Source organism: Geotrypetes seraphini, chromosome 5, assembly GCF_902459505.1.
Source record: "Geotrypetes seraphini chromosome 5, aGeoSer1.1, whole genome shotgun sequence".
Lineage (NCBI taxonomy): Eukaryota > Metazoa > Chordata > Amphibia > Gymnophiona > Dermophiidae > Geotrypetes > Geotrypetes seraphini.
Genome location: NC_047088.1, coordinates 125,803,043 through 125,817,336, shown reverse-complemented (window position 1 = coordinate 125,817,336; position 14,294 = coordinate 125,803,043). Strand labels below are relative to the sequence as shown.

General features: G+C 40.5%; 1 protein-coding gene across 3 annotated transcripts in view; it reads right to left on the bottom strand.

The window, feature by feature from the left end:
* Nucleotides 1-14,294, bottom strand: part of VPS16 (VPS16 core subunit of CORVET and HOPS complexes) — a 1,150,777-nt gene that overhangs the window by 384,902 nt on the left and 751,581 nt on the right. For all 3 annotated transcript variants that reach the window (XM_033944752.1, XM_033944754.1, XM_033944753.1), the window contains 2 exons: nucleotides 4,222-4,330; nucleotides 3,985-4,119 (listed from right to left, as the gene is read on the bottom strand). In XM_033944752.1, the coding sequence (XP_033800643.1) occupies nucleotides 3,985-4,119; nucleotides 4,222-4,330 (244 nt within the window). The remainder of the gene's footprint in view (nucleotides 1-3,984; nucleotides 4,120-4,221; nucleotides 4,331-14,294) is intronic.

The window sequence follows — 14,294 nt, the reverse complement described above, 5'->3', positions numbered from 1 at the left end:
GGAGATGAGAAGGCCGATGACGAGGCGCTTACCTCAATCAGAGCCCCTCGAGGTCTGCAGGACTTGGCTCACTACTGAAGTGACCTGAGGGCCCGAAGGGGTGGGGGAAGGCTTCTTAGTCTGCTTACCCACTGGATGCAACACCGAGGTGGATTCCAGCGATGTCGAGTGATGTAACGTTGACTTCGGCGTGGACTCCGATATCAGAACCAGTGCCGAATCTTCCTCCATACCAGACCGAACCTCAAACGTTGTTGAATTTGACAGTTTTTGAGGGTCCGCTTTTGAAGAGAAAAACAATGAGTGCACGAATCAGCCCTGTGGTCTGGCCCTAAACACTGGAGGCATCAGCGATGCAGGCCAGTGAGAAAAATTGGGCGAGCACACCATTTGCACTTTTTAAAACCCGTTTGCGGATGGGACATGGATGGAAAAATGGACTCGGCAAAATCAAAAGTCGAGGTTTGGGGCATGGAACAGGCCCCGCCGGGCCGCGACTGCGAAAGAGAAAAAGTAAATTTTTTTTTTAACTTTAAACAAAAGAGAAAAGAAAAAGAAAGCTGACAAAAAAGTCAGAAAAAATGCCATGTGAGCGGGAAGGCAGCGAAAAAAATATCAACGGACGTTGATAAGTGACTTCTTAGCTTCGTGGAAACTAAGAAACTGAGGGACTGCGCGCCTATGTTGGGCGGGAAGGCACTCGCGTGGGCTATCGCAAACTTTCTAAGTTCTTAAAGTGGCAATGCACTTTTTAAAGTGCTCTGTACCGGGGCTCCGTCGGTGACATCACCCATCAGTGAGAATATGCTGCCTGCTTGCCCTGGGATAAAGATATTTCTGGAATCAAAGGAAGCAAAATGAGGCCAACAGAGGAAGTTAAAACAGTGAAGAAAATTCTCAAAAACTTCAGAAAAAATGTCACATCCAATTTCTGCCACAGTCACAAAAGGCCTGAAGAGATCATATGCAATAGTGAAAGTCTGTAATATATACAGTATGTGCATGCCTTGAAAAACCTGAAAAGACTTTCCAAAATTCTCTGAAATATCATTATTTGGTGGGTAAAACAATATTTTTTATAATTTCTTGTATGAATTGGTGTATTTTATGAAAATAGGTCTGTAATACTCTTTCTGTAACAAATGTAATACACTGTTGTAGTCTTCTAAAATAATAAAATTTAAAAATAAAAATACCGATGTAATCAATGACATCACCAACTTGTGTGAATGTATTACCCTGCTTATCTTTAGAGAAAATAGCAGAATAGTCATCTCATCACTTGCATATATCCAATTGAATTTTCTATTTTCTATTTCAGACTTATTTAAAACAGATCATCTATTTATGAGGTCTGATAAAATTAACAGATATCAAAAGGACAACAAAGTCACTTAAAGTAATTCAATAACCCTATATATTGCACTTTATTACCTATATGTTTACCCTAGAGCAGTAGTGGGTAAACCGCGGCTCGCGAGCCGCATACGGTTCTTTAGACACTTGATTACGGTTCTTTAGACACTTGATTGTGGCTCTGCTAGAGAGTGTGGCCCAACAAAGAGTTTTGTGCAGCCCAGCTTCTCCCTCCCTTCTGTGCCTCCCTCCGGCGGGTAGTTTTCTGGCCGTCTCCCTTGCTGGCAGCGCCGGCTCCTTGTGCGCGATCTGCGGCTGTGTCAGAAGCGTTCCCTCTGACGTCATGACGTCAGAGAGAAGGCTTCTGAATCAGCCGTGAATTGCATGCGAGGAGCTGCAGCCACCCGCAGACGACTGCAGCAAGGGGGCCGGCCATTTTGCATGAGTTAAAAGACTACTTTATTGTGATGTACTAACTGACCAAAACGACCAAGGCTTAAAGTTCACGGATCCTTCTGACTGAGTTAGCTGTAAGTAGGAAAAGTAATTTCCATTTGAGATGCTTTGGCAATTAGGGCTCCATCAGCACTAAGGATGGCTTTATGAAAGGAGAGATCATAATGGTTTTTGCCTCGCATGGAACACCAGAAAGAAAACAATTTCCATTTGAAGGCATAGAATTTCCTCTTGGAAGGTTTTCTTGCTGCAACCCAAATATCCTGAATTGAAAATGGCAGACCCACGGAAGCAACTAGGCATTGCTCGATTTCCAGACCATCAGAGTTACAGACCAATGGTTGATTATGTGTTAAGGTTGGAAACACATATCCTTCATTCTATAATGTCAGTAGCTAAATGTCAATGTAAGTGCCATTTGCATGCTCATATTATAGAATACTATGACTTATACATACACATTTTACAGATTTGCATATGTTGGGTGCTGAACAGTATTTTATAATCTGAGCATGCAAATTGCATAGTGGACAACTGTAATGTAGGTGTGGTATGGGCATCTCCCATAATAATATAAATGTTATAGAACAGTATTCATACATACTAAAGTGCTGCATTTATGCTCATGCATTTATACCTGCCATAGACATGGAGTAAGTGGGCACACATACAGAGTTAGAGATGGTGGGCAATGGTCTGAAGGGAGAGAAGTTGGACCTGGAGTGGTGTGGAGGAAGAGGGAAATAGATACTTGAAGGGAGAACTGCTGGGAAGATAGAGAGAGAATTGGTAGACCTGGGGGAGGGAGGCAGGCAGGCAGGCATGGGGGATAGATGGGGTGGGAGGCAGTTGGGAAGAGAATGGGAGAGAAGTTGGATTTGGGAATGGAAGGGAGGTAGGGAGAAATTTTAGTTCTGTGGATGGAGGGCAGAGATGTGCAGCATCTTTTCCTCCCCATTTCATTGTTCAGCCTCAAGGGGGGAGGGAAGAAGAAAAACAGAAAAGAGAGGGAGCAAAAATGTTGGACCATGGGGATAGAGGAGGAGAGATAGACCCATGGGAGGGCAGGAAGGAAGAGAGCTTGGATAAGAAAGGGGATGGAAAGAAAGGGACAGGGAGTTATAGCCTGACCAGTAGAGAGAGGGAGGGGATTCTGAAAGTGGTGAGCCATGTGAATGAGGTCAAAAGGGAGATGACAAAATGAGTGAGAGAGCAATGAGTACAGTGGTAGAAATGTGGTAATGGGGAGTTCGTGCCGAGCTCTATAATTATGGAGAGGATGCGATATATAAACTTCAGGTTTAGTTTAGTTTAGATAGCAGGAAATAAGAGGCTAGGAAAGGAGTGAGATGGGAAATATGAGAGCTAGGAACTGAGAGAAGATGGAGAATTGAGAGGTAGCTGCACATTTAAAAAGAAGGGTGAGAAAGAAGGCAAGATTTGAGTGGACAGAGGTAAAAAAGAAAAGAAAAAGTTAAGAAAGCTGAAAGGGAAAAATCAATATGCTGGAGACAAGCATAAGGAGGAAATGGAACAAGAGAAGAAAAAAAAAAATGAACAGCAGACACTGGAAAGAGAATTAGTTGAAGATAGACAAAAAGCAGAAAGAGAAATTGGGACCAAGATGATGGAAAAACAAAATATCCAGACAACAAGGTAGAAAAAATTGTTTTATTTTGAATTTATTAACTGGAATATTAGCTTTGGGATATGTGCATCACAATTATTTCTATATTCAGTGGTGTAGTCATATACAGCTGATTTAGGATAGGGACTGGAGCCCAAAATTAGTGAATGGGCACCAAAGTTTTTCCCCGCCTGAGTGCAATTTACAAATACTTGAGCTATGGGGATTCCCAAGCCCTGCCACCTAAAGACATCTTCCTGCAGTCTGGCAACCCCAAATCTCCAAGCTTTGCAGCCAATAGCAATATCCTCAAGCTGCCACTGCTTTCATGCTTTCTTTTGACTAATGAGTTTGCCTACCAATGCCCTAGAGCTAATACACTACTCCACTAATCAGGCCTTAGTTTTCCATAAGATATGTCACTTCAAATACAAAAAGCATGGAAGGATTACAAAGATGCTTTCAGGGCTGTTTTTGTTCTTCATAAAGCAGTACGACGGAACAATTCCTGCAAAGTCACATGCTCACATATTTCTTTCATATACCTTTATAGCAAGCTCCATTCTTCCACAGGCATGTGCCCTGGCAGCAATCTCAGAGTATGAAATACCCGGTGTGTCGCCCAGCTTTTGATTGATGGCTTTTGCTATCTCTTCATCAGACTTGTCCTTCTGCTGAACCTGTAGAAAATAGAAATGTGTCCCTACTTAATTTCTTCTAGGCAGAGCATCATTATTATTAGAACAACATTTTTTAGAGAAAGAGAAAAATGCTAACTCTACCTTATAGCATGCCCAGTGAGCCAATATTCGACTAACTCCTTGAAATTCCGACAACCGCAGGTAATCACAGATTTTAATAGCGAGAGAGTAAAGTCTTCGTAAAACTAATCTAGAAATGATCATAAACAATATGTATACTTGTCAACAACAAGCTAAACAGACTTTCAAAAATATTTGAAAAGGTGGTTACACATGGCTGATAATTGTGCATGATTTACAGAAGCAGCAGAGGATACTAGAATTTAAGTGTATCACAACATAATCCCCCTAATTCTATAATATCACAAGCAAATTTTTACACTTAAAGGGGCATAATAAAATATGTGCCTAAGTCTGAGGTTGGACGTTTTGTGCAAGATGTCTACAAACCCAGCAGAAAAAATGTCCATTTTCAAACCTGCCAAATGTCTATCTTTTATTTTTGAAAATGAGCTAGGTATAAGTTTTGGTTCTTAGGATGTCTACCTTTTTGCCCATTTTCAAAAATAAAAATGTCCACATGAAAAATATACAAAAGCAAGTTTTGTAGACATACCCCCAACTACCTTGTTTGATTGCGGCAGTAGGAATCCCCATCAGCTGAGCCGGTTTTGGGGATTCCTCTCAGCTCAGCTCATGGGGATTCCCCCTGCCAGGATCAACTGAGCCACGGAGCCCTACACCACTCCCCCTGACATCCAGGACCCCTCCTGACCTCCTCCACATCTTCCCAACATCCTGGATCTTCCCCGACATCTCTGCCCCCCCACATACCCCCAGCATTCCTGGGCCCCTATCCCACATCCCCGGAACCCCCCCATACCTTCAGAAGAGCAAATGGCAGGAGGGAAGCTCACTTACTTCTGCCTATAGGGCCACGTGCTACAAATAATGGGGCATCCCTCTTCCAATGCATCTTGGGATGCAGTGGGAGGAGCCGAAGGCCGTGTCTGGTTCAAAATTGCTGAGCCACCAGGAATCCCTGAAACCAGCTCAGCTGATGGGGATTCCGCAGAAGCCTATGGTTTTTTTTTGTTGTTGTTCTTTGGCTGGTGGGAGGGGGTCATGACTACTGGGGGAGTAAAAAGGGGGGGAGTCATGCAAGTCTGGGCACCTTAGTGGAACTTGGAAGCAACTCAAACAGGTCTAACTATCGGCGTCTACCTTCCCTCTAGAAAAGCTTTGATTATGGCTGGGGTTTGTCCAGGATGAAGCCTGCCTGATTCCCACCAATAACACACCTCCTAACATGCCCCTTTGCTCTCTGGTTCCACAGCAACTTAGAAGTGCTGCTACACATCTAGAAAGTTGGTTTTGATTCACTGCTTAACAAAAATAAAAGTTATTTGCTACTGAGAACTTAAGAAGTGTTATTAGTTAATTTAATGACGCTTATTTCAGATCTGTAATTGAAATTCAGCTAGCACATCAGGTTTCTGAGATACACGTTACTGATTTTTTAGACAGTTTGCCATATCGGCACAATACTGCGAACTGTGTCTCACCAAACTTGTGTTATGTAGTTTACTCTGAAAACAAACACAAAGACAATAAGGAGACATGTTATAGCATATATTTACGCCTCTCTTAACTCACACAAAAGTGATGTCAGTATGTTCAGAAATGTTTGAGACACTTGCTTTTATGCTTGTACGGTACATAAGAACATAAGAACATTGCCGCTGCTGGGTCAGATCAGTGGTCCATCGTGCCTAGCAATCCGCTTCTGCGGCGGCCCTTAGGTCAAAGACTAATGCCCTGAGACTGGCTTTACCTGCGTACGTTCTGGTTCAGCAGGAACTTGTCTAACTTTGTCTTGAATCCCTGGAGGCTGTTTTCCCCTATAACAGCCTCCAGAAGAACGTTCCAGTTTTCTACCACTCTCTGGGTGAAGAAGAACTTCCTTACATTTGTACGGAATCTATCCCCTTTTAACTTTAGACAGTACCCTCTCGTTGTCTCTCTTTGCAAAAACTAACAATAGTCTCTCATCATACTGGAATTGAACTTTCCCCAATATCTGCTTTCCATCACCTTGATATTTTGATGAAAATTTTCCCCATGCTCATCGTTGAGATGAGAAGAAGTCGAGATATGAATGTAAGAAGTGCATTTTAAGTCAGTATGTTCTCTGTAAGCTCACCATAATTCTCTGTTTGGGGTTTTACCAAGAAAATCTTGAGCAATCAGCACTGTGTCTCCCATGCTGCAGATTCAGCTGGGTTCAGCTTCTGTTTGAAGGCATCATCAAGGATGAATTCACGGATTTTGGGTCCAACAAAAACACCTTCTTTAATTTTGGCTTCACTTTTCTCCAAACTAAACGTACATACTTCTTAGGTGCTGAAACACATCACCATTTCTAAACATCGCTTCGACAAAATTTTTCAGCAGTTTTATGTGAAGTGCTGAAGACAGATTTTCTCATGATGTACTAACAGTAGGTGCTTCACATTGTATCTGCCAGGGACGGATTCATCTTGGTTTAGTCATTGTTTCTGCCTGTAGTGGTTGCCATCATCGTGACTATTCCAAAGACACAAGAAGCACATGTATTTGATGTAGCCCAGTTGCAGACCCAGGAGTGGCACAACTTTGAGATCACCAAAGAGGTTCCACTGGTGATTTGCATAGCATGTGAGTTTTAAAAGTGTCTCCATCAATTCGTACGTTTCCTTCAACCCAACTGCATAAGCAACAGGAACAGAGGAACAGAGGAACTACTTCCTAATTTTTCGGTACCTGAAACCTTTAAAGTTCCATGGTCGGATCATAGCATTATTCAAACAGTTTTAAAACTAAATCATAACCACGATTTACCACAATTAACTAAAGTAGTCAAGATAAGAGATTTTCAAAAAATCGACGATTCTCTAATCACTTCACCAATAAATGATTTAGACAACTTTAAATCTTTATCAATAAATGATCAACTACTCATGTGGAACAATAATTGTCAATCACTTCTCGACAAACTAGCTCCTATAAAATTACAAACTATCACTCCCAAGAAGCAGAAAAACCCTTGGTACAATTCCTCCCTTGCGTTATTAAAACGACAACTGCGATCAATCGAACGTAAATGGCGCAAAAATCCAACTCAAATCAATCAAGACACTTATAAACAACAATCACATCATTACCGTGAAATGATCAACAAAACAAAGAGACAATATTACACTCAAAAAATCTCCATGACAAAGAACTCCTCAGCGCTTTTTAAATTGTTAAAACAACTAACAATTTTTAAACATAAACCTATCATTTCTCCAACTGATACCCCTTCTGCTAACTGTTTAGCCAACTTTTTTCATACCAAAATAATATCAATAAGAGCAAACATAACTAATAATACTAGTGTATCTACACTCAAAGATTTCACGGATAACCTAGATTTAGACGAAGATCAAAAATTAAAAACCAGGTCCCTACATGCCACTTGTTCCAACTTTACCCTACCATCTTTAACAGATATAAAACAGCTATTTCAAGGTCTAAAACTTAAAGGGTCTATATCTGAATCCTTTCCACCTTTTCTTCTCAAACGTTACTTCTCTATATTTGGTCCAGCTATCCTTCAAATTATACATACAAGTCTGTCCACCTCATCAGTTCCAATGGATTGGAAGCATTCTGTTCTACTTCCCATCATCAAGGATATCAAAACCAGTTTGGCAGATTGCTCCAACTATCGTCCAATTTCGAATCTTCCATTTTTAGCCAAAATCACTGAAAAAGTAGTATTTCAACAATTATCAGATTTTATTGACAAAACTCAGGTATTACACCCGAATCAAACTGGATTTCGTAAAAATCATTCAACTGAACATTCATTATTAGGCCTGGTTACAACTATTCACTATTTTCTGGATCAACATAAATCTGTTATTCTTATATCTCTTGACTTAGCCGCTGCATTCGATACAATCGATCATTGTCTATTACTCCATCGCCTTTCTTCTATAGGTCTCACAGATCAAGTATACGAATGGTTCCGTTCTTACTTTACAGATAGATCTTCTAATGTTTTCTTTAAAAATTCCTTTTCTAAGCCATATCATAGTAAATATGGAATACCACAAGGGTCCATACTTTCACCATTATTGTTTAATATCTACTTGGCCCCATTATTAACATTATGTCAATCCATAGGCTTCACAGTATATGCCTATGCAGATGATTTCCAACTTCTTCACACCCTTGATCCTAATAGTTTGCAGGACATAACAGAAATTAATAATAAGTTAGCAAAAATTCATGAATGGTTAAACAAAAATCAACTCTCCTTAAGTATCAATAAAACCACAACTGTGCTCTTTTCAGGGAAAGAAGGAGTTCAACTTACAAGTCCAATTATAGTTGATAATAAACCACTCAATCAGACCACTAAAACCAAAATCTTGGGGGTCTTAATAGATAACAATCTCACTTTCCGAGAACATATCAGTGCAATGGTCAAAAACTGTTTTTACAGATTAAGAATGATCCGTTCACTTGCTCCCCTTCTTGATTCATTTTCTCTTAATACACTGATCCACTCGTTAGTTATCTCAAAATTAGATTATTGTAACTCCTTATTAAAAGGGGTTTACCAAAAAGATATAAGGCGTCTTCAACTTGTTCAAAATACTGCAATAAAGATTATTTCAGGTTCAAAAAAGTTCGATCACGTCACACCTTTATTACAAAGTGCTCATTGGTTGCCTATATCTTACAGGATTACTTACAAAATAGCTCTTTTAGTCTTTAAGACATTAAAATCTAATACTCCGGCTTTCATAGATAGGCTCTTAATTCCATACAGTTCATCCAGAGCGCTCAGATCAGCTTCACAATGTACTTTAAATGTTCCCTCTCTAAAAGTTATCGGAACCCGCCGTGCTTCCATTTTCTCCGTTACGGCACCAATGTTATGGAACTCTCTTCCTTTATATTTAAGATTAGAACAAGACTTACAAATATTCAAAAAGAACCTAAAGTGTCTTCTTTTTAAAGAAGCCTTTAATTGACAGATTATTCTCTTTCTTCTTGACCTTTTTTCGGTCTATCATCTTATCCCCTTATCTCCCTAATATGTTTCCCTTTTATGTAATCTTTTAACAAATATTGTATTTCCTCCCCACCTTCCCATTGTTATCAGTTGTCTTCCTGTTTAATGTTGTTACCCAGTTTGTTTAGAAGAATAGTAATTGTATAAGTGAGTCCATTTTAAACTCTATTTTATTTATGTAAAACGCTCTGAAATTGGAAAAGCGTTTAATCAAACAATATAATAAACTTGAAACTTGAACCCAATTCTGCTTTCTCCTTTGACAGTGAGAAGTCTCTAACCAGATCATTAAGATCTTCATAATTTAGTAGGTGAGGTTATTTAACGTGGACAAGTGTAAGGTGATGCATGTCGGTAACAAATATCTTATACACAAATACAGGAAGTCCGGTGCAGTACTCGGAGAGACCTCCCAGGAAAAAGACTTGGGAGTACTGGTCGACAAGTCGATGAAGTCATCCGTGCAATGTGCGGCGGTGGCAAAAAAGACGAACAGAATGCTAGGAATTATTAAGAAGGGGATCACTAACAGATTGGAGAAGGTTATCATGCTGCTGTACCGGGCCATGGTACACCCTCACCTGGAATACTGTGTCCAGCACTAGTCGCCGTACATGAATAAGGACACTGTACTACTCGAAAGGGTCCAGAGAAGAGCGACTAAAATGGTTAAGGGGCTGGAGGAGTTGCCATACAGTGAGAGATTAGAGAAACTAGGCCTCTTCTCCCTTGAAAAGACAAGACTGAGAGGAGACATGATCAAAACATTCAAGATAATGAAGGGAATAGACTTAGTAGATAACGACAGGTTGTTCACCCTCTCCAAGATAGGGAGAATGAGAGGGCACTCTCTAAAGTTAAAAGGGGATAGATTCCCGTAAAAATGTAAAGAAGTTCTTCACCCAGAGAGTGGTGGAAAACTGGAACACTATTATAGGGGAAAACACCCTCTAGGGATTCAAGACAAAGTTAGACAAGTTCTTGCTAAACCAGAACGTATGCAGGTAAGGCTAGGCTCAGTTAGGGCACTGGTCTTTGACCTAAGGGCTGCCGTGGGAGCGGACTACTGGGCAAGATGGACCCCTGGTCTGAACCAGCAGCGACAATTCTTATGTTCTTATCCCCTTCAGATTCATACAACTCCTTCACAGCAGCAAAAGCACATTCTTCATCTGAACTTTCAGCACATCGAGCTGCAGATGTGGAAGGAGAAATTGGAACTGGATTCTCCGAGTCATGAGAAACGGGTTTAATTGCTGATGGGCAATCAAGATACACAAATTTTTATTTATTCCTCTTTGTAAATTCAGCAATTTTTGTCATGCAAAAATAACAGTCTGAGTGATGATTTGTTGGTTCACGCCACACCATGGGTAAAGTGAAAGGCATCTTCTTCTGTTTCCCATTCAGCCACTGTGTTAATCCGGAATAGCAGACAGTGCAGCACACATGAGGTGCACACGTTTTATCTTGGTCACCAACTTTACAGTCAAAATAATGTTTGTACGCACTTTGAAATCTGTTGGACAGATTCTTTTGCTGATCTTGTGCAGTAAATTGTCCGCAGACATAACAGAAATTATCAGGATGGTTAACACAGCCTCATATGTTCATAATAATTATAATATCTTAGACAAAAACAAACAAAACAAAGATTCACAGGTAGAAAAAGCAGCAGAATCACTTTTTAGTATAAACTTTCAAATTATTGGTATATGTGATCGATGAGCTGTCCTAAAATGCAATATTGTGTTACAGAAACAGTAAAATACCGATGCTTCACGGTAGCGTTATGACGAAAATGAAATAAACACAAACTTGACGGATAACTTAAAAACAGGATGTGATAGACAAAATCTGTTTTCAGATTTAGAGTCAGCAGAACTCAAGTAGCAAAAAGCTTGTTGACCAATGTATTGGTACCTGGATGTCCAAGTGCTGACGTAGGCTAGCGTTTGGATGTTTTAAAGTTTTGCTTATGAGCCCCTTGTTGTTCAAGATTGTGCATGTAGAAATTACAGATTACAGTTAGTTATACAAAGTAACAATTGGTGAATGAGATGGCAATTGGTGCTAAGCACCAGATTGGAAATTATTTTGCTCAATCTCCAATCTCTTAAACTTATTTGTATATTTTCATTTTATTCCTTTATCTTTTTCTTTTTTTAATTATTTGAATTGTACCTTTCCCTCACAATTCTTGGAATTTTTTAATATCTTTTTTTATTTTAATAATTGTTTACTCAGGTACTTTAGCTAGATTGTGAGCCTTCGGGACAGATAGGGAAGTACTAAGTATCTGTATTTTATTGTAAACCGCTTAGATCTGTAATATGCTTAAGTAGTATATCAAATGTTAATAAAACAAACACTTCTCACCAGTAATTGGAGTTAACAGGTGTTAATTAGCATGAATTTATAGTAACACTTGTAACTGTATTTATCTGTTATTCAATAAACTTAGGCCTAGATGCACTAAACAGGGTTGGTAAGACCATTGCGGCCCAATTTTTGGCCAATTCCAAAAGTGCAACTAATGCTCAAACAAGTTTGCATACAAATGATTTCAGTGGAGGATTGTCGTAATCCCCGTCCGATCCTGCTAATGAATCATTGTAAGAGTGACTCTCACACATGCAAAGCCAGCAAGGGAAGTCCCGAAGCAGCCTTCTGCCATGCAGCTGTTCAGGCAGCAGCCACCCTCCCTCCCTATCGCGGGTCGAACATTCCCCCACCCTCGCACCCAATATATTTTCTGCAGAAAATTCCATTTATAAACAGACCCCCTTCCGCCGAAGCTGACCCAGAAGGCATCCCTCCGATGTCAGAACTGATGTTGTAGGGAAGCCTTTTGGGATAGCCGGGGATCCTAGTTACCTCAAATGTCCTCCTTCCAGCTGGGTTTCTCCTGCCTGTCTTCAGCAGAACTTATTTGCTGGGATGCGCGCAGCGGCTTTTGCACACTGCACATGGCTGACCCAGAAGCCATCACTTCTGGGCTTATTCAGTTTTCTCGAGAGTGGAAGGGATATTTGTGAAGAAGAGGAGAGACAGGGGTTTTGTTGATCCTTGCTGTGTATTTGTGTTTATAAAATAACAATTGTACAGAATATGGTTTCATTTTATACTTGAACAAAATAAGTTCAGTATAAAATCAGAACTATTCGAGGTGTGCGGGAATGGGATCAGATGGCTTGTGGGGACAGGGACTGAGCTGGTGGGGAAAGGGACAAATGTTTTCCCTGCATCATTCTTGACTGCTGAACACAAAAGTGGCTGTGAAAATATCTAGAGGGAACTAGATCCTTTTAGTGAATGAATTTCACAGGGAAACACAGAAGTGCAGCTAGAGACTGGGAAAAGGTGATTCGAACCCAACAAACAACAAAAGTAGGGGAAATGATTTTATTTTCAATTTAGTGATTGAATTGTATCAGTTTTGAGAATTTACATCTGCTGTCTACATTTTGCATTATTCAGGAAGAAATGCATTTGTTTCTATTTCTCTGGGGTTGTACTGCATACAGAGTCTTGCATCTTAGGGTTTCATTTGTATATATTAGTACTTTTTGTTTGTGGTTCCATATTTGCATAAAGGTTATCTGTGTTCTGGTAGGAATGAATGTTGAGAAGCTTACAGTGTGCTTTTTGTACTTTAATTTTGCGGTTAACCATTATGTGTTGTTAATAAGATTATATTGTATGACATAGAAACATAACATAGTAGATTTTAAGAATAAATGGGATGCCCACGTCGGATCCCTATGAGGATAGCGTAGAGGGTCGGATCCCTACGAGGGTAGCGTAGAGGAGGGCAGCTTGGGGAGGGTTGATAGAGTGGGCAGACTTGATGGGCTATGGCCCTTTTCTGTCATCATTTTCTATGTTTCTATGACAGCAGATAAAGACCCGAATGGTCCATCCAGTCTGCCCAACCTGATTCAATTTAAAATTTTTTAATTTTTTTCTTAGCTATTTCTGGGCAAGAATCCAAAGCTCTACCCGGTACTGTGCTTGGGTTCCAACTGCCGAAATCTCCGTTAAAACTTACTCCAGCCCATCTACACCCTCCCAGCCACTGAAGCCCTCCCCAGCCCATCCCCCACCAAACGGCCATACACAGACACAGACCGTGCAAGTCTGCCCAGTACTGGCCTTAGTTCAATATTTAATATTATTTCTGAATCTAGATCCTCTGTGTTCATCCCACGCTTCTTTGAACTCAGTCACAGTTTTACTCTCCACCACCTCTCTCAGGAGTGCATTCTAGGCATCAATCACCCTTCTCCGTAAAGTAGAATTTCCTAACATTGCCTTTAAATCTACCACCCCTCAACCTCAAATTATATCCTCTGGTTTTACCATTTTCCTTTCTCTGGAAAATATTTTGTTCTACGTTAATACCCTTCAAGTATTTGAATGTCTGAATCATATCTCCCCTGTCCTTCCTTTTCTCTAGGGTATACATATTCATAGCTTCCAGTCTCTCCTCATACATCTTCTGGCGCAAGCCTCCTATCATTTTCATCGCCCTCCTCTGGACCACCTCAAGTCTTCTTATGTCATTTGCCAGATACGGTCTCCAAAACTGAACACAATACTCCAAGTGGGGCCTCACCAATGACCTGTACAGGGGCATCAACACCTTCTTCCTTCTACTGGCTATGCCTCTCTTTATACAGCCCAGTATCCTTCTGGCAGCAGCCACTGCCTTGTGTGATAGGAGAGAGTACGGTATTGGGGTTCAAGAAGGGATTAGATGATTTCCTGAAGGAAAAGGGGATTGAAGGGTATAGATAGAGGATTACTATACAGATCCTGGACCTGATGGGCCGCCGCGTGAGCGGACTGCTGGGTATGATGGACCTCTGGTCTGACCCAGCAGAGGCACTGCTTATATTCTTATGTATATACATTTTTTTAAATAAAAAAATAATACTTTTATGGGGGCAGGGTCTGGGGCAGAACTTTCAGGCACCCCCCAAACAAAAAAGCATTCCGCCACTTATGCCTAGAATGACTATTTGAATAAAGTTGGGATTAA